General features: G+C 51.0%; 1 protein-coding gene across 6 annotated transcripts in view; it reads left to right on the plus strand.

Moving 5' to 3' along the window:
• The first annotated feature begins 2,218 nt into the window (after positions 1 to 2,218).
• Positions 2,219 to 25,614, plus strand: part of NR5A2 (nuclear receptor subfamily 5 group A member 2) — a 105,013-nt gene continuing 81,617 nt past the window's right edge. The window contains exons 1-4 of one of the 6 annotated variants that reach the window (XM_019750931.2): positions 2,219 to 2,430; positions 16,321 to 16,439; positions 17,960 to 18,101; positions 20,357 to 21,000. In XM_019750931.2, coding sequence (XP_019606490.1) covers positions 2,367 to 2,430; positions 16,321 to 16,439; positions 17,960 to 18,101; positions 20,357 to 21,000 — 969 coding nt within the window. In that variant the 5' untranslated portion in view covers positions 2,219 to 2,366. Of the gene's footprint in view, positions 2,431 to 11,851; positions 12,573 to 12,885; positions 12,909 to 15,218; positions 15,376 to 16,320; positions 16,440 to 17,959; positions 18,102 to 20,356; positions 21,001 to 25,614 lie in introns of those variants that run through there. The other 5 variants (XM_074317086.1, XM_074317087.1, XM_019750929.2 and 2 more) reach the window with 5 other exon arrangements.

Consider the following 25,614-nt stretch of genomic DNA (forward strand, 5'->3'; position numbering starts at 1 on the left):
GTCAATATTTGGAAATTGGTCACATTTGATTAACCTATATTTCCCAAACTACCAATTTAAAGTGTAACAAAATCATGACCAATGAAGGTGCATCTGGAGCACCAAGTAGGCTGATATGGTTTCAGACCTCACACGTGAAGTAATGTTTCAGAAATAGCACTTGTGGTGTTTTGCTGCCGTAGCAAAGAACATCGATCATTATTTGAAAAAGCTATTATAATACTTCTCCTTTTTCTGACCTCATATCTTGAAAATCATATGGTCTTATATACGTCAGCCAAAACAATATATTGCTACACACTGAGGGCAGAAGCAATGATACAAACCCAGCTGTCTTTTATTAAGTTAGATGTTGAAAATATTTGTGAAAATGCTGCTTTGTTTATGAATTGTTTTGTTTTGGAAAACAGTTCTTTGTAATGTAAAATGGGTTGTTTAAATTCATATGTAGTGGGTTTATTATTGTTATTTTAATGACAGTCAATAAATTAATATATTTGTAAATAATTATTTTGTACTTTCCTAATTTTAATATCTAATACAATTAATACCAATGGATACAATTCACATAAGCAAAAATTTGGGAGGTCCCAACAAGCTTTAAGAGAACAATGGCTATTTCCTTTGACACATACATAGGTATATTTCTAGTCTTGTGCCATGCAATTTATTGATTATTGAAGAAATAACAGCAAAGAACTGACATGGTTGATCATAGTCGCCCAATTCTTTCTAGTTTAAAACACGTATTTACTTGCCCCCATGAAATACTTTACGTCCCAGCCTCCCTGGCAGCTACATGTGAGGATGTGTCTAATTTCTGCGCGTAAGATGCAAGCACCGGGCTCATGTGGTCCTTTCAGGAAGTGTCCTTAAAAAGGAGTGTGTGTTTGTTCTCCTCCTTCCCCTATGCTGCTTCCCGGGAGTAACGGCTGGAGCTCTAGCAGTCATTTTGGAACATGAGGACGAGAGACAAATAGTAAAACAGAAGGAACCAGATTCTGGACAACTTTGTAGAGTCATTGTGCCATCCCTGGACTGTCACCTCTGAACTTTTTATACAAGAGAAATAAAAGTTCTATTTAAACCTTATTAAACTATTGTTCTGGTTTCGCTATAATATATATACTATCCCCCAAAATACAATTTTGATGGGGAAAATGCTGTATATAAACATTTTGGGTTTTCCAAATAGAATATCAGGGGGATAAAAAGTTTGCTCCATTAGCAAAACCAAAACAAACAAGAAAATAACAAACCAATGAAAATCAAAACAAACAAAACAATATGGGAAAAGACATGGGTTGCTCTAAGAATCCAGATTTCATTACTTTTAAAAAACAATAGGGATACGTGACAAAAACCTAAAACTACCCTTGGTCATTTGAGTAATAGTGCTTTCATGGTGAAGAGTGATCCAGATTTTTTCCAGATTCCATAGAAAATGTATCACACATTCATCATTTTGCCAGCATTCACCTCACAGTCTGAGTTTTCTTTTATTGAGATAAAAGGATTGGCTGTCCTTTTAATCAACTGACCAATGTACAAACAAGCTCAGATTAACTCCTTGGCTAATTGCTAGGCATGATAAAAACACTGGTTGACAAAACATGAATAAATAAATGACTATAAGCTTGGAAGTGCTACCTGCAGTGTTTCAAAGTGTAAATCATATCTCTAGTCAGCACTTACAGCATTAATATCTGCCAATGTTATCATGCATTTGCAGAGGTCAGACGAGCTATGTCTCACTTCCCCTAAGCACAGAGATGTGACATCAAGGGGGTATGTGACGTGCCTAAGGTGAGGTAGTGGATTTAAGCTGGTCTGGAGTTTCATCCATACACCAAGTCTCGTCTGCTGGTGTCCCGTCTGCTGATGTCCCGTCTGCTGATGTCCCGTCTCACAGCCTCCCACTCTGCACTGCATAGCACCTCTCCGCTTCTGAGTTAATCATTTCTTGGCCATTATCTGCCAAGAGTTCTTATCTCTTTTGCTGTCACTTTATAACAGGGTCCTCTTATCAACCTGCATAGAATCATGTGATCAGTTCAAACCTATCAAAAGTTTCCATTCTTCAGATTAGACACCATCATGAAACTGGATACATGGTTTACAGCAGGTCAGTAATCCTGGAAAAAGTACAGAGTCCAGGGAAAGACTTGCTTGTACCTTTCTGAATTCTCGGATTTTTTTTTTGGTTGTTTTTTTTTTTTTTTTTTGGTTTTTCATAACTTTCACTAAGGGTCACTGCAGTCTGATGTGTCGTTCCCCCAAGGACACAAAATTTGACAAGCTGCATTTTTTCTTATGCTCAATGATTTCTGCTTTAAGCCAAAGGACCGCCTATAATTTCACTAAGAATGTGTTCTAATTTGGATACTGGGAATTTACAAGAGTCTCTAAAGCATGGATTTACACCTATTGGTAAGTAGGAGCTGCTCTATTTATCATTTTTTAGTATTTTGCTATTAGATTAATATATGTAAATTAATCTCACTGATGCATTTAGTATTATAAATCACTGCTTTTCCTAGTCTTTATTAAAAGCACATAAGCACATGTATATATCACACATTTATCTTTCTTGAAGTGCAAAGAAAGTAAATGGTTATTTCAAATATTATTCATGATATCCACTGTTTTTGGATGTCATTCTATTAGCCTAAAACAGCTGGGAAAACATATCGATTTCATCCCTAATATTTCCTGATCATTTTTAATCAGAAATAATAAGCTAAAATTTGAACAATTTGAACAAGTTAACCATATGGAGTGATCAATCATTGACCAAACTTTAATGCACAGCTTTCAGATATTTGTGAAGTTTCCAGCCACATCACAGTGCGGTATCATTCATTGCAGATACTGTAGAAAATCTTTTGTTTTTCTGGCAAATGGGTGTCATGCCAAAAAAAGAAAAAAGAAAAAAAATCGCACTAGCGTAATTCAGGATTTAGAAGTTAAGGGTTACTGTTTGTTTTTCAAAATAATGAAAAACGTCTTGTTTTTCTAATCAGAAGTACATCAAGCTAATTTTCATTTTTTTAAAAAGAACCAAAGCAGGAGAGTCGCGAACTTGTTACTGTCACAGCCAGAGCACAGTCAGTTAATCGGAAGAGTAGGGCTGAAGGGCGGCGAGGCCCAGCGGCCTGCAAGGTCTGGAACTGCCAGCGGCCTGTGGAGGTCACGACCCTCTTTCCCCCCCAGTTTTAGGAGGCCTGTGCCTTTCCGGTAGCACTTTCTTAGGCTTGGGGACGGGGACGTCCCGCGAAATGCTGGGGCCTGTCCTGAGCTCCGCCTTCCGCCCCTGCTGGACCCAGAAGGGAAACCGAGGCTTCGGCTCTTCCTCCTTCTCGCCTGATACCCAGCTGACCCCACTGGGTGCAGTGATTGCTTTTTTATGGGCCCACTACACCCTAAAGCGTATCAGTTGAGGAAATGGTTACCAAGAAATGCCCTGTACTTCCGAAAAGGAACCCTCGGGGAGGCAAGCAGAGTGCAACCGGGACTCGATTGCTCTGCAGATAAGAGGCTGAAAGGGACGCGAAACGATTTCAGATCTTTTCGCTGATCAGGACTCCCTCCAGGAGGCAGCCGCGCGGAGCGTTCTGCGCGCGCGGCGTCGGGGGCGCGCGGCGAGAGCGCGCTCGGACCGGGGACGCGGGCGGCGCGCGCACGGGGCCAAGCGCGCTTCCAGACGCGCCCGCGCGGGGAGGGGGTCCCGGGACCACACACGCCGATCGCCCACCGCGTGGCTCAAACCTCGGGGTGGACTAACCCAGGTCAGGGAGTGGGAGGGGGCGCGCTTGCATTTCTCTGCGCTACTGCAGAGTAACCGTACGTTCCCCACCGCACCGGCTCTGCGGCCGGACAGGCGTGTCCGTCGTGAGCGGAAAGGACACCTGCCAGTCGGGTGAGCCGCTGGCTGCAGAGGCAGGGAACCCGCGGAGCGCCCGCCTACCCCGGAGCATCGGCTAGAGACTGGGCCTCCGCAAAAAGCACCCAGGACGGCGCTCACCCAGCCGCCCCAACACCCTACAGCTGCCCAGGCACTTCCGGGCGCCAGATCCCGGGGCGACAGAATTCCAGGCAACTTTCCGGTAAAAGAGCCCTCTTTCCGGATCTTGTTCGCAGCCACCCGCCCCTCGCCGGCCCAGGCACACTCCTCCCCCACCCCCACCCCCGGTATTGCAGCCCCGCAGGTGGTTGTGAGACGTCCCTGTTTTCCACGTCTTAGGCACCGAGAGGGGGCTGCTGCCACTGGAGTCCATCTGTTCATGGGGTAGGGTAGCCGCTGAGGGTCTTTCCCTAGTATCTTGGCTAGACACTCACCCAGAGGACCAACAGGAAGGAAGAGAGGACAGCGTGGAGCCATCACACACTGGACAGCTGGCTGGAAGGGGCTGACCCCCGGTGCTGAAGGCCGTTGCCTCTTGGACTGGGGTCTGGCTGCCCAGGGCCGGCCCGCTGGGCAGAACCCACGGGGCAGCTGTACAGTGTCTGAGGGCCTCCCGTGGCTGTGAGATGGGATGGGGTGCCGAGTGGTTCACAAGACTGTCCCCAAGTACGTGAGCTTTCCAAGTCTCCATTAAGTCCCATGTGTCCTGTTAGCAAATGTGTCTGTTAATTTTAAAAGCTGCCTCTGTAGGTCCCAGCTGGACACGAGTTTTCTTCTGTGCACCCAGATATCTGCACTCAGAGAAAAGTGGGAAAACGACAAAGTGCTCCTTCTGCCCACCTGTGATGGGATAACCAAGCAGAATGGGGTCCTGGAAGAGCAGCAGACACGGGTTAGACCCAGATTGTCCCCTAAGGAAACGCTCTGGCACACAGTTCTGCTGCCTCCCAAATGGTGATTTTCCTGGGTGAAATGGTGAAATTACTGAGTAGTAATTTAAAAGAAAGAGAGGAACTGAGAGGGAAAACAAAGTGCTTGTTTGTATCAGCAAGAGACAGACGCGTGTGGTAGGAACCAAGCCACATAACAAGCATGCATTGGTCCTCCTGCCACGTGCCCATATGACGCATGGATTTGTATGACGTGTGTAATGCTGCAAATTAAGGGCACTCATGGAAAATGTTAGACACATTCGGTACAACATTGTGCATTATCCACAGGAAGGCATGTCTGCAAAGTGAGGGGCGCATAACGCCCAATGCAGACGCCGTATTGAGACTGGGACATCAAGTTGCTAGCTGGTCCTTAGCCCTCTTGGGGGCTGCTTTGATCCAGTGATAACCTCCAGTAAGCTCCCTGCCCACAAGGATCTCTGAGAGGAGATATCTTGCAGTGGAAAGTGACATGGCCCACTTTGTCACCCTAACCTCTAGCCAGCTTTATGTGCGGTGGACCTAGCCTGCCAGTCACCCAAGCCCAGGTTCTGATTCTGGCTGCCGGAAGCTAAGCTCTGCTGCCCCCTGTCCTTCCAGCCCCGCCCACCTGCCAAACAGTGCTTTCCGGAGTCTCTACTGGCCTCCACCCACCACTTCTGACCTGACCAAAGTGAAAGGATTTCTTTAGTGCCTCTCTTTAAAAAGCAAGAGAGATTTATGGAGGAAGGGAGAACAGAGACTCGGCAGGGCTTTTTCACTTGCCGCCTGAACCCAGACACAATGCCTAGCGCTATCTTGGATTCAGCCTTGAACTTGAGCTGATCTAGAGAAGGGCTCTGGGAAGGTTCCCACCTGGAGGCCCTCCCCTTCCCCGACTGCCAGGGAAGCTCCGCCCAGATGTCTCTCTCCGCAAGTCCTAACCCAACTCAGGATAAAGCCACTTCTTTGAGTTGAATTTCCTCACTCTTCTTATTGGAACAAAAGCTTCTCTGAAAAATCTGGTTGGCTTCAAGGAACTTCAGGAGTGTGTGTGTGTGGGGGGGGGGGTCACTGTAGCCTGGGGGGGGGGGGTGGGAGGCCTGGGGAAGGGTTGAAATGCGACCAACGTGAGCTTGAAGAGAGTAAGCCTGGGAGGGCCGTGCAGACTGAAACGAAGCAGGCACGTTAGTGCAGGTTGTTATTTCTTTGTCTTTCGGGAAATTTTAGATGTGTTTTTGTGTGATTGCTAAGCAAGACATACTTAACTTTTAAACTCCAAATAATCTGTATACAGAAGAGAATAAACAGTTGCATCTGGGGGTGATGTAATTGGCCCTGGAACAATGGCATGCCCCGCAAGAGGGTCCCGTCAGCAGGGACCTTGGGATGGTCATTGATTACCTTCTGGTCAGGTTCCTGACACAGATAAGTCTGGATGAAGTTAGGGGGAAGGAGGCAAAAGAGACAAATACCAAGGACAGCTGATCTTCCCAGCAGCGTAGTGGGGTGCTTTCCTGACTCCGTCTCTGCAGCTGTCTGGTTGACTGGTCGGTAACCCCACTGATGAAACGATGGAGTCCAAAAGGTCAGGTGACTAACCTAAGGCCACTCAGCTTGTCAGGAGAGTAAACTGGAAACAGGACCCAGGGACTTCATTCTGAAACCCCTTCTTTTTCCTCAAGGGAGTAACAACTGTCCTTATTGATGTAAAGGAATTATGATTAAAAACATGGCTGGTTGACTCAGACTTTCTTCCAAAAGGCATTTGGGGATTAAGACAGACATTTGTAAATAGCCCTTTACCTCCCTTTGCGTTCCACACTGGAAGTCAGATGCAGATCCTGGGAGGCTGATTCAGAAGGATGGGATGGGAGAGGTGGCCGGCAGGGTGGGGACAGCACCAGGCAGCCCTGCGGGGAGGGGGGTGAGAAGGGACTCCTGGGGTCCTGGAGAGGATCTCGGGGTCTGGCTGAGGTTTCGCTTGTCTGATGATGGCAACTCACAGGGCTACTGAGAACGGCCCTGCAAGACAACTCAGAGCATCTATTGGGTCTGAGGACGGCAGTAGAACCAGTCAAAATGAGTGCGTTTCCGGAGAGTAGGACTTGTTTCCCTAAGGAAAAAACATCAGTGGTTCCATGGGGAGAGGAGACCGGTTACGCACTCCCCCGCCGCGTGTGTGCACGTTTGACAAGCCCAGGTGTGCCTGGAGCAGAGACTCTGACCCGGCGCCCGTTTGCCATGGTCCATGTTGATTCCTGTCTCAGCCACACCAGGCTCCATCTGCTCCCGCGGTCTACACAGGACGGGGAAGAAAAGCCCTCTGAACCCTGCGCCAGGTCCCCAAAGCGACTTCCCACAGTTTCCACACCAGAAACCCAGGGAGAAAGCGAAAGAACCTGTCCCCAGCTTCGGCGTACGCTGGCCACCATCTCTTACTGCAAAAGTTTTCTGTAGGTTGGAAAAGCCAACACCCTCTGAACCGCGCAGCCCTAAGGTCCCCAACTCCTGTGCCGCGAGCCCGAGGTGACCATGCCACCACAAGTCAGGCCTCTCCAAACCGCCACTTAACCTGCGGTCCAAGAGGGACACCAATTGCTCCACCGCCCGGCTCTGCGCAGCACTCTGAGCTTGAGAATCAGAGACCCCGGGGGATCTCCCAAGGCAGAAGCCCTCAAAGGTCCATCCCAGCGCTGCACGAGCGCAGGAATTCGGGAACCTTCCCTCAAGAAACTGCCAGTGTGGCGGGGGTCACGTGGCTGCTAGTCCCAGAAGACACTAGTCCAAGTGGGGGGCCCTGGGGTCCCAGGGTTAGTGCTCAGCGACATTTAGCGCTGGGCGGCCTGCTGGCCCAGGAGTACCCTGGAAAACGGCCGCTATTCACTGTTCTGCTTTGTTCCGAAGAGGGTCGGGGTGGTTCCCGTTACGAGTCTCCCAGTTTGTAGTGGGACCTGACTCACATTTCCACGTCACTTACAGAGAGGAAGACCACCTACCCACCGTTATGTCCCCAGCCAGGCCGGCTCTCCCGGGTCACTCCGAAGGGCATCAGCTATCCCGAGGCCCAACTCGCCCAGACCCCTGGGTGGGGACAACGCACCCCAGAGAACATGAAGTCCAAAAGTCCTACAGTGAAGCCTTTTTACAGAGAGTGGCAGCTGCCCAGCATCCGGGCCCAGCTCCCCAAACCTCACCTCGCCGTCCAGGCCAGGAGGGAGGTTGTGTGGGGGAGGGGGGCAGGAGCCCTCTGTCCCGAGGTCATTGCGTCCGGTGCAGTTCCTCCCCGGTACAGACGCCGCGCTGCGTGAAGGCACTGTCCTACTGATCGTGAACAAGGCCACGTGCGGGCACCCCTGAGGTCTACACCCGCAGTGGGGTCCCCTGCAGCAGGGCCCGTGTTGACATCTGCAGTAGTTATTTACACAGACGCAGAAAGGGTTTTGTTTTGTTTTGTTTTTTAACGGGGCACGACTTCTCACCCATTGCAGCTTATTTTTTTCAAAGCCTCAGCCCATAAGATGCTCCTCGGTAATGTGTGTAGGTCTGTACTGAAATCTAATCCCTCTTTTCTTAAAATCTAGTGCCGGGGCCACGGGGGTGGGGCGCTGGGAGGCGGGGCTGACAGCCCGGTCCCCTAAGCTCAGACGCCAGCTCTGGAGTTAACGCCAAACTGCATTTTCAGAAGAGAGAGAAGAGACTTCTGCTGAGCTTTTCGAGTGGGAGTGGCGGGGAAGTGAGGCGAGCCGCGTCCGTGGGCTGAAGGGCTCGCTTCCCTTCTCCTCTCAAGCCCTCGAGGCCTCTTCTGGAGTTTTTTCTAGAGACTTTCGGGGGGGGGGGAAAGCTAGGTTTCTTCTGGGGCTGAACAGTACACACGTGCTACAAGAAAAGTCATTATTCTGGTTTCTTAAAAACATAGGCCTGGGAGAGGCGTTAGCAATTGTTTCCAACCCTGTAGATTTGCAAGTTTTGTGTGGGGTTGGGTGGGTGGTGCCAGGCTTCTCCCCTCCGCCCCCGCCCCAGGCGCGCGGGACAGGTGGGTCTCCCACTCTGGCCTTGCGGGGACCTGCGCTTGCCATGCCCAGGAAGCCCGAGCTGGACGCGAGGATCTCGGCCTTGTGTCCCTCTGCGGCCCGCACGCGTGCAACACGCGGGCGGCTGGCACCTCTTGATCAAGGGCAGGCGCCCCTCCCTCACCCACCACGCGCTGTGACCTGAGGCAGCACCGATGCGAGGTGCGGACCGAGCAGAACTGGGCGGCGGGTCCCTGCGGTGGGGAGTGCGAGACCCGGGCGCGCGGCCCCGCAAAGCTGCGCCCGCATCAAATATGCCAGGACTGGCTTCCCGCGCTCATCAAGGCTGCGGGAGCCTCCCCGAGCCGTCAGCTTTTATAATTGCAACCGTCAATCAACGCTTTCAGACCGTCAGAACCCGCCTGGGCGAGCCCAGGAGACCCGTCTCGCCGCCGGAAAGGAGCTGGGGAACGTGGGGGAAAGGGGAGGAAAGTTTGCCCGGAGTTGGCAGGAGCGCAGGGAGGGAAACCGAGCGCCACGGCAGCTAGAGCCGGGCGACCTCCCCGCCTCCCCGCCTCCCCGCCTCGGGCCTCAGGTCCCGCACCAGCCACGCCTCCCGCAGCCGGGTGGGTTCCTGAGCGGGCCTCCACCCAAAGGCAGTGTCCCCGGAGGAGGGTGGGGGCTCGGCCCGCCCGCGGGGGCTTCACCATTGATTCCAGCGGGTCGGTGTATCTGTGCGTCGGTGCAGCGCAACGCCGACCTCCACGTTTAGACCTCACAGGCCCTGTTCGCCCTCCCATCTCAGCGGCGCCCCATCCCGCTCACACGGCGGCCTCTGCCACCCGGAGCCATCCCCAGGTGACCGACCCGAGGCACCACGGGGGGCTCCTCCTCGCCAGCTCTCCTGGGGAGGGGCTTCTGGGAGAGGCCGAGGCCCATCCCAGGTCACAGGGCAGGCGGGTCCTGGAGGGGGTGGGGAGCTGCACAGCAGAACTAAAGGGTCAGGGGACCGAGGGACGGCTCGGGAGGAGGCGTTCAGAGAGTGGGGACCAGGTGAGGCTGCAGCGCCGGGATGTGCGCCGCAGCGTCGGAAGCCGGGTACCGCGCCCTCCCTTTGCGTCGGCCCCAGGTTTGGGGGCACCGCTGCTCCCCTAAATCCTTTGCGGAGCAAGGGAGAAGGTGAAGTGTGCCCCCGGGTCTCTGACAAGAACCGACTCCAGTGGAAGATTGCACCCGCCTCGTCCCCCGCAGGCCGGGTTTCCGAGGTCACCGAGGGAACCTGGAGGGGCCGGCCCTGCGGAGGCGTCCCTCCGTGGAGTGGAGGCCTGCAGGTCTCAGACGAGGAGGATTTCTCTCCGCTTGAGACCCCCCTGCGCCTTCGGTGCCCCTCGGGCTCACTGCTTCCTAAGCAGAGCGTCAACTCTCTTAACCTCTTCCCCCTGCCACCCCCAGCACAGGACCTGTCCTCCCCTCCCAGGACCCAGCGTCAGGAGTCGCCCTGAGCTGCCGGCCTGGTGTTGGGGGGTGCCCCACTTCCCAGTGGCAGGAGGTGTTCTCAAATTAAGGCTTTGTACTACACTGATTTTCAAACTTCTCCTGAATCCACAAGCTCTGAGATGAACTCTCTTTCTGAAATATGTATACACATATTCTTAATTCACAATGATATTGAAACGATCTAGGAAATTCTGGAAGTGGACTGACAGGGTTATTTGACACTGCCAGGAAAATCTGAGCATCTTAAGCTTTACTAATTTTGCACACTCCCCCCTGCAAACTAATGGAGCCCCCACCCCGTTTAAATGTTTCCATGAAACCAGAAGATGACACTAACACTGAAATGTAAATAAGAATACATACTGCAGAGCAAAATGACCAGTCAGTACAGAGAGCCAACAGTGTCTGAATTGTGGGTGAGGATGGGTGGTAAACCGTGCATTTCAGATAAAAGTGTAGCTTATGCGTAGTGATTAGAGTATTTCTCAGTTAATCAAATACCGGTCGGGCAGTTTGAATGTGTGGTCTCTACGCCATTCAAACAGAATCAATGCAGATCTTTTGAGATTGCAATCCGCCCCCTCCCGCATGGACTCTGAGCATTACCGGCTCTCAGAGCAGACACTGAGGATGGGGCATTTCACACGCAGTCAGGAGGGACAAGCCATGTTCCTGTCGTTGGGATGAGATCTGAAAACCTTGTGAGGTTGGCTGGGTCAGTGGCCCAAGAGCTTGCCTAACAGATGTTTCTGTAAAACTTTTTAAAAGTGCTGGGCCTCGGGCCTCAGGGGTTTCGGCCCAAGAAAGAAACCCCAGGATGAAAAAGGAAAGCCCAGACTGAATGCGTTCTCTATGGAAGCACAGTTCACTGGAACTTAGGAAGTGTGTCGCCAAGATGGGGGGGGGGGGACATTTATAAGCGAGGGAAGGAACTGGGAAGAGTGGACAAACAGGGGTAGCAAGTGAGTGAACTCTAGGCGACGCGGCTGCCCCTCGGCGAGCAGAGACGCTCGGCCACCCCAGGGCGCCCGGGGCCCGCCACGGCCTCTCCGCGCGCGGACTGCCTGCCGCGGGAAGCAGCGGGGCGACCGTGAAGAGCCGGCCAGCTCTGCTTTTGAAAAGAGCGGTCAACTGAATTCAACGTCTCTTTTCCCCTGCAGGTTGTTGAAATGGGTGTTCGAGTCCCCCCGCCCTCACCAAGCCCCTCACCCGCTGCAGATGTGGGGGCGCAACCCATACCCCCAGCCCCCTCCAGCTCCCCCGCGGCTCACGCAAATCGCCGCCCTAGCCTTTCAGCCGCCGCCGCGGCGCTCAGACAGAGGTCGCCTCTCGCCCGCTGTAAGACCCGGCAGCAGTCACAGCCCCCGCCCCGGGCCAGGGTGCGGTGGGAGGGGGTTAGGCGGGGTGAAGAGGTTGGGGCCGGCGAGGGACTGGGGCGTGCGCCGCCTCCTCATTGGCTGGCGGCGGGGTCCGACCTGAGTCCGGACCCCGCGTCCCCAGTCGCTGTCAGCGTCCCCCATCCCAGCGTCCCCTCCCGGTCCTGCCTACCTCCCTTCTCCTCCTCAGCCCCCTTCCTTCCAGCACCGTCACCCGCGGGGCTGGAAAGGGCTGTTCCGGGACACGCGGGAGGAGGAAGGGAGGCGGGAGAGGAGGCTGCAACTTCACAGTCCGCACTTGAGAGCGAGCGCGAGGCAGCGGGAGCGGGAAGGGGTGGAGAGGCGAGGAGGGAAGGCAGACCCTGCTGCGCCGGAGGCGGGCGGGGCAGGGGCGGAGGGAGTCGCCGCGCCGTCCCGCAGCAGCGACAGCGGCCCCGCGGCGGCACCTCTCCCCGCCGCCCGCGCTGCGCGCCGGGATCCGCGCCCCAGGCGGCTCCGCCCTCGCCGAGTCCGCGCGCCCGGGCTCCGTCTCCGCCGGGTCTCCAGACCCCTGTCTCCTCGCAGCTCGCTAGCGACTCGGGAGCTGCGGGGCTGGACGGGGCGCAGGGGTCCGGACGCGCCGCCCGGGAGAGGAGGCGGAAGCACACTCCCGCGAGCCCACAGACCGGCGAGTAGCCCCCCCCCAGGCGCCCCTTCCCCCCTCCCGCCCGAGTTGAATCTGCGGCCGCGTTCAGGTGCGGGGCTTGCGGACCGCACCGAGCCCCTCTCCCCGCCCGCGGCCGGCTTGTCATGCTGCCCAAAGTGGAGACGGAAGCACTGGGACTGGCCCGATCGCATGGAGACCAGGGGCAGATGCCGGAAAACATGCAAGGTAAGCGGGCGCGGCGCTCGGGTTCGCGTGGCTACCGCGCCCCGGGCTCCCCGAGCCTGGAGTGGCCGCGCCACGCCGCGCGCGGGCGTCAGGCCCCCTCTCCAGGGCAGGCATAAAACTTTACGGCTCTTGAACCGTGCGGGGCGGGGGTTTTCCTAGCAATGCGTAATTGGCCGCTTCTAATTAAGAAAAGGTGGGGGGAGTTCTAGCTGTCTGGCAGCCCGAACGGTGGCCTTAGGCTAAAGCACTTGAGAATGGGAAAGTCCGTCGTTCTAAGACGTGGGGTGTCGCACTGGAAACCGGGGCAGGATCTCAGGCACCGGAATCGGTGGGAAGGTAACCAGTGCTCTTGCGTGGCGGAAAAACGCGCTGCCTAGGAAAGTCACCTGCAGAAAGAGAGGGTGACCCCGGCGAGGCTGGTCTTAGGTTTTAGAAGGTGGGCAGCCCCAAAAGCCCAGGCGATTCCCGGGTTACAACTTCAGATATGTGGGCAGAACTGAAGGACCAAAGTTGGCCCCGACCCCAAGCTCAGCGCGGGTCCTGCAGAGGGAGAGGGGCGAGCGCAGCAGCCTCAGCTTCATTTGCACCCCGAGAACTGGGAATGTGGGAACCCTGGGTGTTTTCCTAGCGCCTGGTAAGGAACAGACACAGCGAATCTCGCTGGCCATCTTTTCACCGCATTCCCAAACAGCGCTCCCAGATCAGGCTGTATCAGGCCCTTCAGAAGTTTGTCGCAGTGGCTCTGGGCCGGGAAGGGAACAATGCTAGGAAGAGTCACCGGTGCTCTTCCATCCTCGCCCCTTCCCGCGCGCAGGAAGAGCGGGCCGGCGGGCCTGTGATCCCGGAACGCTTCCTGCCATCCCCGTGGGGAACTTGAAAGGGCCGGGAGGTGTAGGGAGCCGAGTTCAGGGCTGGTGCACGCCGCGCCGAGCCCTGGGGCCTGGCGTCGACCCGCCGCGCTGCGGAAAGCGGGTGGCCGGGAGGCGTGCGGAAGGCCTGGCGGTGGGTTAGCCCTCGGCGATCTGGGGGTCTCTCCAATCCTCCAAGAAGGGCTGTGTAAGTCCCTTGGGCTGAGGACCCTGAGACTAACTTGAAGACTAGCTGCGGGGGCGAGGGCATCCTGGTTGGCCCAAAGGGGCCTTGCTCCCGCTCCCTGGGATCCTCGAGAAGTGGGGCCGCGGGGGGCGCGGCGCCGAGTAGCCCGGTCCCCGGTCGCCGCCGGCGGCGGAGAGGGATGGTCCGTTGGGCGCCCGTGAGGCTGGCGCGATTCTTGGGTTCAAAAGGGAACTTTCTGCTACTCGTCCCAGCGCGCGCTTTACCGAGGGACGCGAGGAGACGCTGGAGCCCGAAGTCGAGGAGGCAGGGGGAAGGGTTTGGGGAAGGAAGATGGGAGGGAAACGCCATTGTAATATTTTCTTTGTAAAGTTGGAGAGGGGCGTTCGTGACACGACGTAGTGCCCCAAGGCAGAAAGGTGGCTTTCCCTGTGTGCAGGGCTGCAGAAGAGTCGCCGGCCGCGCTCTCAGCCCTGAGCTCCGAAGCAGCGTGGGAAGCGCCTGGACACCGCTTCCCCGAGGCTCCGCGGCCCGAGAGGAGCCCCTGGGGACGGGTCTCCATTCCCATGTTTGCTCAGGTCTGAGCCGGGGACGCACCATAGTCTGACCGGTTGGGGAGGTCCCGCTGCAGCGCCTGCGGCCCCAGCTGCCCAAGGCCCCACGGTCCCCTCCACTTTCTCAAGACCGGGACTTCTTGGTCCCGACGGATTCGGTTCTCCAAATGGCTACCTGGGTTGCAGCACCTAGAAAACTCTGAAAGACGCCAGGTGTGGCGCAGCGGCGTGCGTCTCCTCGCACGGCCGCAGTCTTTGAATTTTCCAAGCTAGTCCCCACCCGGCCCCGGTCTTTGCGGTGCCGGATCCCCGCGGTGGGCTCCGAGCCCCCCTAGCAACGGTGGCCTCATTGCCCCTTAGGTGCGAATTCAAAGTTTACTTCGTTGGGGGACACGGAAGTAGAAAAGACCCGGTAAAGTACACTTTTCTTCAGTCCCTAAAACGTGCCTCAAACAATAGTCACAAGTTTTCGGAGACGTGGGGCTATGAACGAACTTCTCGAACCGTCCGCCTCCCCCAAACCGGAGCGCGGCCCCCTGAGGGCTGGGACCCAGGCCGGCGCCGCAGGAGCACCGCGCTGAGTTCCCTTATTTCTGCGTCACGGAGCGCAGCGCCTGACTTTTCTGGAACACCTTCTCCCTGGACCCCCAACCCGCACCCCCCGCCAAACTCTGCCTGTCTCCGGGTTAAGCCCCGGCCCAGGGTCTGCGTGGTTAAGAGACGGCTCTACTCAGCGTGTGGATGCTGTGCGCCCAGTGACACCCCCTCCCCACGGCCCCTTCCGGGGCTCTGCAGAATCCTTAGAGAAAAAAAGAATTTGAAAGAGAGAGGGGGAAAGAGACCAAGTCTTTGGCTCGGAGGCCTCCACAGGGATCGAGTGCCAGGTACTTTGGGGGTGGATGGGTGCTGCTTCTCTCTTTCCCTTTTGGTAAACAAATCAGGAAACTTCTGCCAGGTCATCGGTTCCCCACCCCCCCACCCCGCCCCCTGCAAATGCCACTGATTAACTTAAAACAAACTGGACTCGGTGTTTGCGCGCCTGTGTTAACCGAGATTGAGCAAGGGGCGAGAGGCGAGTGCGCCCCAGGGGTTCACAGGACGGTGCCCGAGGGCGCGCGGCGCTGGGCTACGCGACCTGCCCCTCGCCCTGGGTCCCCGCCGCGCGGACGCGGAGTGTCGGGAAGGGACCCGACCAGGTATGATCCCGGGCCTCCTGGCCACTGTCCTGCGCGCACACGATCCTTCTCGCGGCGAAGACGCCTCCGCAGGGCTGCGTCGGAGGAAGGCGGTCACCCGATCCCCGCGGCCTGATTTCTGTTTAACTTTCACCGGGCGATCCGGGGTGTTTAGATTTTTCAGGGAAGATCGGAAACATGTGAAGTTCATTACAGGACTTCAGGGCTTTGCGACGAGACCAAACCCTCCTGTGCCTCTTTCCCTCTCCCCCACGCCTGGTCCGGGCGTCCTCCTGTTTTCCTTTTAATTTTTACAGATTCTCAAATGTGTGGAGATGAAAGTACCCAGATCGGGAGTCCTGTCAGTGCGGAAATGCATGTTTCCATAAATGCGACCGATCTGAACGTAGGGAGCCGCAGGCTGCCCGGAAAGGGGGCTGCTGAGAACCGGGTTTCTGGGGCTTGAGTTTCTCCGCCAAGTGTTTGCAAACCGGTGTTGCCGTCCTTATTTTATCAGCGCGGTGCTTGCTGCAAACTTACTTCAGGAATGGGGCAACAGTGGATATGCTTGTTTTCCTTCCTCCGGCAAAGGCGACGTTTCTTTGGGACTCTGAGGAGGGTTCAAAGAAATCCAGAGTTGTTCCTGTAGGCAATTCCTGTGTCTAGTCTGATTGGTCGTTTTGCAGACTTGTGTTCAACAGTGGTCAGTGGATAAATGTTTAACAGAAGTTGGAATTATTTTTTAATTTAAAAACATATACGAACTGCACGCTCATTGAGGCCCAAAGATGCTTTACTTTCACTGGAGGAAAGTAGTTCTCAGCACACCTGGGAAAAAATGATTTTCATTTTATGTTTTCCCTGGTGGCATTTGCCCACCCATCACCAACATGCTTTTCATTGCAGGATAAAAACCTGCCTAGGAAATTAATTGGATACGTGTGTCCATTTCTCTTCTTGTTCCAGGGTCTCAGTTTAAAATGGTGAATTACTCCTATGATGAAGACCTTGAAGAGCTGTGTCCGGTGTGTGGAGATAAAGTGTCCGGGTACCACTATGGACTTCTCACCTGTGAAAGCTGCAAGGTGCGTTTCCATGCTGCTACCTGAGAAACAGGCGGCTCAGAGCCCAAGTCCACCGCTGGGTTCCTTGTGAAAGCTAAATTGGGGCTGTCTTTTTTAGACCCAATTAAAAATGAGAGGGAGAAAGCGTCTGAAGGAGATGATTCTTAGAAATATGTGTCTGATTTAATTCAAAAGGCAAAGAAATTTATGCTGTTTAGAAAACTGCCACTCTCGTGGCTTTAAAATATTTTATTGTAGTGAAGTGATGTCGCTGTAGAAAGACTTCTATTTCTAATGGTCCTAAATATTGATTTTGCTTGACTTATATATATTTAAAGCATCGTTGTTCATGAGAGGAAACATGACAAAGTATTTTCCAAATACCTTTTAACTTCAGAGTATTCTGTGCTGCAAGTCTAAACATTTTTTATCCACAGACATAAAAGTATAAATTCCCAACTGTATGATTTCATCCTGATTTATTCTAAAAATAATTTTTGGAAATTTATATCATACAGAACAAGAAAGCAGATGTTAGTTTATAATAGAGCAGTTTTCACAAATATATCATAGGACCTATTTAAATGCAAGGAATTTTAATATGTAAAATGTACTCTATTGTTACTAATATCAACTAGACATTAAGGATTTATCTCAGACCTTTTTGATATGGTCCCAATAAATTTGATACTCGATGTTTCTCAACATTTTTTAAAGCAGAAAACTCAGTACAATTACTTACAGCATTGCCAGGAAAATCCCTTCATTTTCGATAACAAAGTAAGATTGTTTCACTTTATGGCTAGTAGGATAAACAGAAAGAATACAGCATCCTGGCAAAGCTGTTATTATATTATAAAGCTGCGAGTGTTATTTTCAATTAATTTCTTGAGTGAAATACAAGGAGAGCATACACTCTGCTAAAAGTCAGCTCTCTGCTGTACATGCTTTCATATTAGTTTCACCACCACCCCCTTTTTTTTTAACAGAGTTCCCATACTGGAATGCATTCCAGTGGAATTATGAACATTTTCCCATTTTGCTCTTTAAATCCTTTTGCTTTTAACTACCTAATGTTGACATTTGTAAAAGATCTGACATGTTTTGCTATTCAGTTTTTCCACTGGCATTTTGCAGTAGTTTGTCACTGAAATTGTATCAGACTACTTAACAACAGTACAGATCCTCAGAGTACCTGTCTCTGGACGTGAAGGTTAATGGGAAAATAGATTTAAAAAAAAAAAAAATTGGTCAATATGGAGTGAGTGTATTTTTCTCTGATGAAATGGTGTGGAGCCAAATCTTCCCAAGATTTGATGTAATTCTTCAGGAATATAACTCTGATGCCAGAAAACCCCCCACTCTAGCCTGGTGCTGTTTTGGGGGTTGATCGTGTTAAAATGTAAAACAAACCACAGACTCACAGAAAGACTCAAGTGGTGCAGTGGAAAGACTGACTGGTGATTTCCTTAAAATGAAACAATGGGAAAGAGGCATGTTAGACCTCTACGATATGTCTCACTATTTTTTCTGTCTTATAGGGATTTTTTAAGCGAACAGTCCAAAATAATAAAAGGTACACATGTATAGAAAACCAGAACTGCCAAATAGACAAAACACAGAGAAAGCGGTGTCCTTACTGTCGATTTCAAAAATGTCTAAGTGTTGGAATGAAGCTGGAAGGTAAGATTCTTCTCAACTTACTGCCTGTGTAAACTCTCCAAGGACATAGAATTGAAAACAACAGTGTACTTATAACATGGTAACATTGTTTCCCTAGTCTTGTAACACTATTGGCAATAATGTAAGAGTTTTTATGTTGTGTTACCCAGAGTAGTGTGTCTCATTTGAACGCTGGCAAAATCAACCAGGAAAAAAACATTAATGTCAGCTGTGCCCCTCCCGTTTTGTTTTGTTTCGTTTTGGCAGTGGATGCATTTGACACTAAAAAAGCCAGGTCGATGAAAACAAAACTCAAGCAATTCCACTGAGAACAAAAATAATTTGTAAAAAAAAAAAATCCTCAATTTAAGTTTTCAAGTCAGGATGCCCTAGTAACAATTTGATCTGAATCTTTTCTAATAGGTGTGCTTGTCATAATTGTTACTGTCAATTCAATGATTCCTGAGCAAGGGTTTAAAGCCCTGAATTATCAGAAGGGGTTTCTCACGTAGAGTGTCTGTCGTTTTTGATAGGGTGGGAAAGCACTTTTTTTTTTTTTAAGATAACGACTGAGCCTGCAAAATAGGGAGTTGAGAAGCAGGAAACATGCAACATAGTGAACTATGAAACCAGTAGCAAGGGTGACACAAGAACAAGAGAATGCTTCCCCAAAGGCCACATACAATTTTACGTTGAAGGAGCAGAACCCGTTTGTATAATGTACAGATTGGCAGGTGGTAAAGTTAACATGCGATGGCTGAAAAGATTCTGTAGTTCATGGGCTACTGTGGTGTGTTGCTGTTTTTCAGCCTCTCACCTACTGACTTTCCACAGATTAAAGCCACTGCAAAGATAGTAATAATAAGGACTACATATCACTGACATGTGCCAGGTACAGAGCGCATTTTTTTTGATCAACGAGGCACAGGCTAGTAATGGTGGGAGCTTTTCTGTTGCGTGGAACCCAGACTTGATAGAAAGACCCCCCCAAATCTCCAATAAATCTGCTGAATTACTGATAGATCCTTTCCCAACAAAAGGAGCCATCTTGGGTATCACGAGGGCTGAGAAGTCTGTCTTGCTTTTAAGTAGAGACTGAAAGGAAGCAGTTGATGCTTCTTAGTTTGTTTATTACCAATCACTTTTTATTTTCCAAAAGTGAAATATTGTAGTAGACACTTACTATAGTAGGAGACCCTGAAAACAAAATGTCAAACATTAAATCTTGTGATTTTATAGGATGTCATTTAATTAATTACTTTCTTTTAAAACAAAAAAACCAAAAGAAAAACACTGCATTTCTTTACCTTAAAAAGTGTGCTTTCTTAACTATAAGTCACTTGTGGTGCGGACTCACTTCCTTACCAGGGGTGTGAAACAACTGAATGTTCAATAAATTATCATCCACATGAAAAACTCTTTGTTAGCCCATGCAGTATTCTGGATACCTAGTATTCACAATAAATTTTTAATGCTATACTAATCCTACGATAAAAAGCTCAAAAACATCACCTCAAGCCATTGCAGTGTGACATAAGGTGTCTGAATTGCTGGTTTCGGCCTAATTGCCATTGGCCACCGTGGGCTCCGAGAGGACGGCTAACTTATGAGACGTGACCTCAGATATAGAGCATCGTGACTATGGGCTGTCTTCACAGCTTCTGCAATGAATGTGCTTTCATTATATCCAGTTTTGCTTAAGTTAAAAACAATATCTGTGGTTATCTGATGTGTGCCCATCACGTCCAGGTGAAAATGATTTTCTAAGAAAAGTACGTAGCGAACCCTTCTGCTGCAAATCAGCCAACATGGCTTTGGAGGAAGATGTTTAAGGGAAAAGATTCATGATTTAATCCAGAGATGGGTTATTTCATTTTGTTTCCCTCCCAGCAGTTGAACTTCCATTAAGGAGAATCACAGTGGAACTGGCATAATCGAAACGGGTACTCATAGTAGAAAAACCGATACTGTTTCTCAACCATAGAAAGTGCCCTCTGTGTGTGGCCCGAGGGGGACCTCTCTGCTGCCCCGTGAAGGGTTAACACAACCCTGCGTATCCCAAATATGTTTTTGATGACAAGCACCCTTGGAGGAAAGAATTCACGAATAAAGGAAGAGGCCAGGGCTTTGGGGGGAGTCTCTGTGGGCTATTTTGAAGAAAACCACACACATACCACTTCTGGTCAATGTGCAGTATTTTCCAACAGCGGGAATTCTGGGGGATGCTAATAACTGACGTCTTCTTCATACGCTTCCTTTTCTTTTCTCCACACTAGCGGTAAGGGCTGACCGAATGCGCGGAGGAAGGAATAAGTTTGGGCCGATGTACAAGAGAGACAGAGCCCTGAAGCAACAGAAGAAAGCCCTCATCCGCGCTAACGGACTGAAGCTGGAAGCCATGTCCCAGGTGATCCAGGCCATGCCCTCGGAGCTGAGCATCTCTGCAATCCAAAACCTCCATTCCGCCTCCAAAGGCCTACCTCTCAACCATGCCGCCTTGCCTCCCACCGACTACGACCGAAGTCCCTTTGTCACATCCCCCATCAGCATGACAATGCCACCTCATGGCAGCCTGCAAGGTTACCAGACCTATGGCCACTTTCCCAGCCGGGCCATCAAGTCCGAGTACCCAGACCCCTACACCAGCTCGCCGGAGTCCATCATGGGCTATTCCTACATGGACAGTTACCAGACGAGCTCTCCGGCCAGCATCCCGCATCTCATCCTGGAACTTTTGAAGTGTGAGCCGGACGAGCCTCAAGTCCAAGCCAAAATCATGGCCTATTTGCAGCAAGAGCAAGCGAACCGGAGCAAACACGAGAAGCTCAGCACATTCGGGCTGATGTGCAAAATGGCGGACCAGACCCTCTTCTCCATCGTCGAGTGGGCCCGGAGTAGTGTCTTCTTCCGGGAACTTAAGGTAGGTTGCCTGCCATGACCACTCACAATGCCCCTTTCCAGAGACACCTCTCTGTCTTTCTATTCATACCTCCCTGCTGCTGGACGTACATCTCCCTGGCCTTCCTTCTTTGTGTGATTTACAGAAGTAAAAGAATTTTAGGACCTTGGCTTGAGGACTAGCGCAGCTTAACTTTATGGGGCTTTTATTCTGCGTATTCTTAATTGGGATGGCATTTAGTGTAAAAGATAGGAAACACGGGTTTGTGTGGTTTTTTTGCCGCTTTTTTTTTTTTTTTCTGGAACAGTAGGATGTCTTTATTTATTCCCTTTAACTCAGATGGTTTATGGCTAGGAAAGTTAAGTCTGTGTGAAAGAGCCTGGTGATCTTTTTAAAAATTATCAAGTCCAGAGCTGTGTTACAATGGTGCCATTTCAAAGGGAAGAACGCCGGCTCTCAGCCATGTGTGGATCCTAAAGAACATGGGGGATCCCGCTGCTCAGTGGTATCGGGTCTGTATTTACGACCTGTGCACCTTGACACTGGGTGGGTAAAGCCTTTGTTTTCGGAGCACATTCCAGCGGGTGTTTGCTGTCGCGCCAGGGACTGGGCAAGGGCTGGGTGCCAGTCTGCTGGGCTCGGGCTTTAGGTAACCTGTGTCTATCGCTGATTTTAATGTACTAGTACATGGTAAACACGGTGCTCGTTTGTAGAAGGTTCTCTGTTTAACTGCATCATTATTTTATTTCCTGAAACTTAAGCCTGAATTAATTTGGGAAAGTCATATAGACGTTGGGAAGTGCAGAGTGGCTACCACACCGACCACACTTGGTAGTCGGCGGTTTCATTCTTTGTCTTGAAAACAAACGTGGGTTCTGGATTTGATTTCTAAGTGTATCTGTTACAAAATCAATGTCTTCCTTTTGCTGTCGCGGAGGGGGGGGGATGGGGGGGAAGGAAGAGGGGGCGATGTGCTTGCTAATATTCGTGGTTTCTGATCACCTTGGACCTTTGGGGGGGATTTTTAAATCTCTGAGAGGAGGACAGTAGAAAGCAGACTTTTCAGTTAAAGGGTTTTCTGTTAAAAACTGTAGATGGACTAGAAACGATTAAGCGATTAAGCGCTGCTATTCGTACGCTATCTGCACAGATCCAACTCGGTGAACAAACAGACTGCTTTTCATCTCACGGCCGTTACTGCGACAGGGGAAGGTGGCCGAGGCTGGGATGTCATGCTGCTGAGGCAGCACCCTCAGGCCACCGTGTTTCTGAGTGTGACCATCCGTGGTCATCAGGGTCTTTGTCATGAAAACAGAAAGCAACAGAACTTTCCTGGTGTCCTCACACTCACAACTTTGTCGTTAAGAGAACAGATGAGCTTTTTGAAAATGAAAATGAAAATGACAATTGAAGTACAATTGAAAGGTCAGGAAATGTCAAAATGGGGAAAGCGGAGCCTTTCCTGTGAGATGGACTGGACTTGAATTGTGCCTGCGTCACTTTAATACCTGGGTTTTATGGGCGGGCTGTCAATCTGAAGAGTTTCCTCATCTGTAAAACTGTTCATGTGGTGTTTAGAGGGCGGGGTGTGGAGGGAGTAACAATACTTGTATTGAGGTTTTGCAAGAAATAAGAGAGGCCAGTACCAAGGGCCTAGCATGGGTGATATACTCACTGCATCGGTGCTCTGTTAAAGTTGTTATTATTCCTGTTTTATGACAAGTGTGTGGAAACTTTACAAAAATACTCGTATATTCAGGAGAAAGCGCGCACTTGTACACGCCTATCGGTCTGTCGTTGAGAAACAATGTCACTGCGTGTGCTGTAGCAGCGCGATTGTACCATAAACCGTCACCACTAATTCAGGAACTCAGACTTGCCCGGCAGTAAGTTGGGCATAACATGGATACAAAGTTGAGTAAGACAGAAATATTTCCTGTCAAGGACTTTACGAGAAGACAGTTTCATAAATAACTATTGAAAAAAATAAGGACGCTGAAGTTGCATTTCACAAACCTTCGGAGGCCAGGACCATGCACATTATTTTATGTTAAAAGGAACCTTGCAGAGGGAATATGGATCACTATGGTGAATGTCAAGAGTGCTGGGAAAACACTCTTTCTCTCCAAATTTCTCAGTTCCTCCTCCTGTAGCGAAATTCTATGAGACTCTTCTATAGGTCAGAAGGTTTAATATTTGGCTGAAATATAAGTACCTTTGGGGACGGGCGTGTTAAAGCATCACCAGTCATTTATACTTTTGTGTAATGCATTTGTCAGTCTTTCGTGAGACTATGATCTGAAAAGGGAAAGTACAAACCCCTGGGGGTACCTGCAGAAGGGGGCGGGGCCCCAAGAAAGACGGACAGATTGACATGTCTCAGTTTGCCTCAGGCTGACACTGAAAGGCGTGATTCAAGTCAATTATTTTTCGGAGGAGAAAAGTAGGATTCAGGATAACTTAGAAACAGCTGAAACGTAGGGTTGTGAGGTGACTTTCCCATTTGGAAGAATTTCTTTTCCTTTTTTTATAAAGTTGCTTTGAAGCTGGCATTGAGATATGTGCGTCGCGGTATACTTCTCCAAGGCCACAGTTTTTTAACTATGACCTGCAGTAAGAAACTTATTTTGCACTAGAGCTTGGTGTCCCAAACACATCTCACGCACGCACGCACGCACAACTGAACCAAAGTTGCACTAGGCAGTACACGACCTTCTCCACGCCACCCACTCTGATATTTCCTATTGTATTCTGCTTTCGTTTAATTTATTTCATGGTTTTTTCAAACTTTCTGGTCATGCCACACTACGTTGGTCTGACTTGAGGCACAAGCGGCAGCAGCCCTGTGGCCACTGCCCCCGTGATGGTTCCAGGGCCACCCCCAAGTGCTGCCCACCTGCCACCCCACAAGCCCCTACCTCCTGGTGTGGCCTCCGAGACCCCCTGAAGCCCACAACCCATCCTCTCGCTACGTCCCTGCAAGCATGGGGACCTGGGGAAACGGATGCTTCCCCCTTAAACGTTTGTGTCTTTCTTCTAACTTCACAGCAAATTAGCCACCGAGAGACAGACTAACAGGGCAGATCGTTTATAACTGCACCACCCCGAGAGGAAAAGTCACATATTTGCTCCTGGAAAGTAATAGGATAATAAGGCAATTTTGCAAATGACCCCTTGCTCACGCTCCCTGGACACGTTATGTTCTCTGCCATATATGAAAGAAAACACGGATTCCATTTGTTGACTATTTAAGGGAACAGAGGGCCAGAGGAATTGTGGGGGGGGTTGTTTTGTGTTTCTACATATCTACAAGGTGCAAAAGAGGTATTGTGGTTCTCATTCAAAAGACTGGGATGAGAAAGGAAATTAGGGCTCCCAATTTGCAGCTTGAGAAATTGCACAGGAACAGAAAAAGAGAGGGAAAGATGGTATAGTCACGTATAAAATGCAATGTCAGAGGAAGGTGATGGGGGAAGACAGCTAGAGGACATCTGTAGAAGTGAGCTGCTTGTTTTCCTCTGCCCCTGAGGGGGCCAGTTCTGATCTCCGGCCCAAGAGGAACCAGTACCCTGACACAGCACGTGTGCCTCCAGACGCTCTTGTCCTAGCAGCACAGATTTTCCAGAACTGGGAGGGCGGGTGGAGATGCCTTGACCCCACCTCCTGCTTTTACAGATGGAGAAACTGAGGCAGGAGAGGGCACATGACTTGCCAAGATTACCCAGCTGTTGAGTGGCAGCACAGGGACTGGTAGATTCAGGCCCAGCCCCCCCCAGCCCCACCCCATACACACACGCACGTGGACCCTATAACCTTTGACTCCCGTGAGGCTAAAGCAAACCCCTGGGTTGTCAGAAATCCATCACTCCCATCAATTACTAGATCGCTGATTATCGGCGAGACAGATTTTGTCCAAGTCCAGCCTCCAGAAGCGCATGCATCGCTTTAGAAGTTCTGGTAATTCTTTCTGGCCACAGGCGGGGGTCATTCGGAGAGTGGGTCTACCCGCCAGCTTTCTGGCTGCACTTGGGGGTACCCTGGCTTCTGCGTGATGCCGCGATAGCCAGCATGGGTTACAGTTTACGTATGTTTGTGAAAACAGGCAGAAAGAGGATGCTGAGTTGTGCGGGGTGATCGATGGGCCACTCATCAAAATATTAGGGATGCTTTCTGAGATACACCCTTCCATTCAATGTACCTCCTAATCTTGAACCCGAACCTGTCCGACCAGGATCTGGACTCTTGACTTTGTCCTTGTGTTTTTGGAAATGGGCAAATTCAGGACCCCCGACCCCCCCCCCCACACACACACACACTGCTGAGAGAGTCTCTGTGAGTCAAGAAGACTGTGCTTGTTCTTGCCGTGATTTCTCTCATCTGGGCCCCGACTCACACAAACCAGAGCAGTGAGAAAGGAATTCCCACTTCATTGACCGACTAATGAATCTGCACCATCTATTTGATCTCATAACGAGACCAGATGTCCTGAGAGGACTCTGGGAACCGGTAGAGAAGATCCTCCCCTCCACGAATGATTCTGATACATGGAGGAATACAAAAAAAATAAAAAATAAATTAAATTAATTCTGACTGAAATACATAACTAGCGTTTCTGTGGAAAATAGGTCTCAGAGA

Source organism: Rhinolophus sinicus, linkage group LG12, assembly GCF_036562045.2.
Source record: "Rhinolophus sinicus isolate RSC01 linkage group LG12, ASM3656204v1, whole genome shotgun sequence".
Classification (NCBI taxonomy): Eukaryota; Metazoa; Chordata; class Mammalia; order Chiroptera; family Rhinolophidae; genus Rhinolophus; species Rhinolophus sinicus.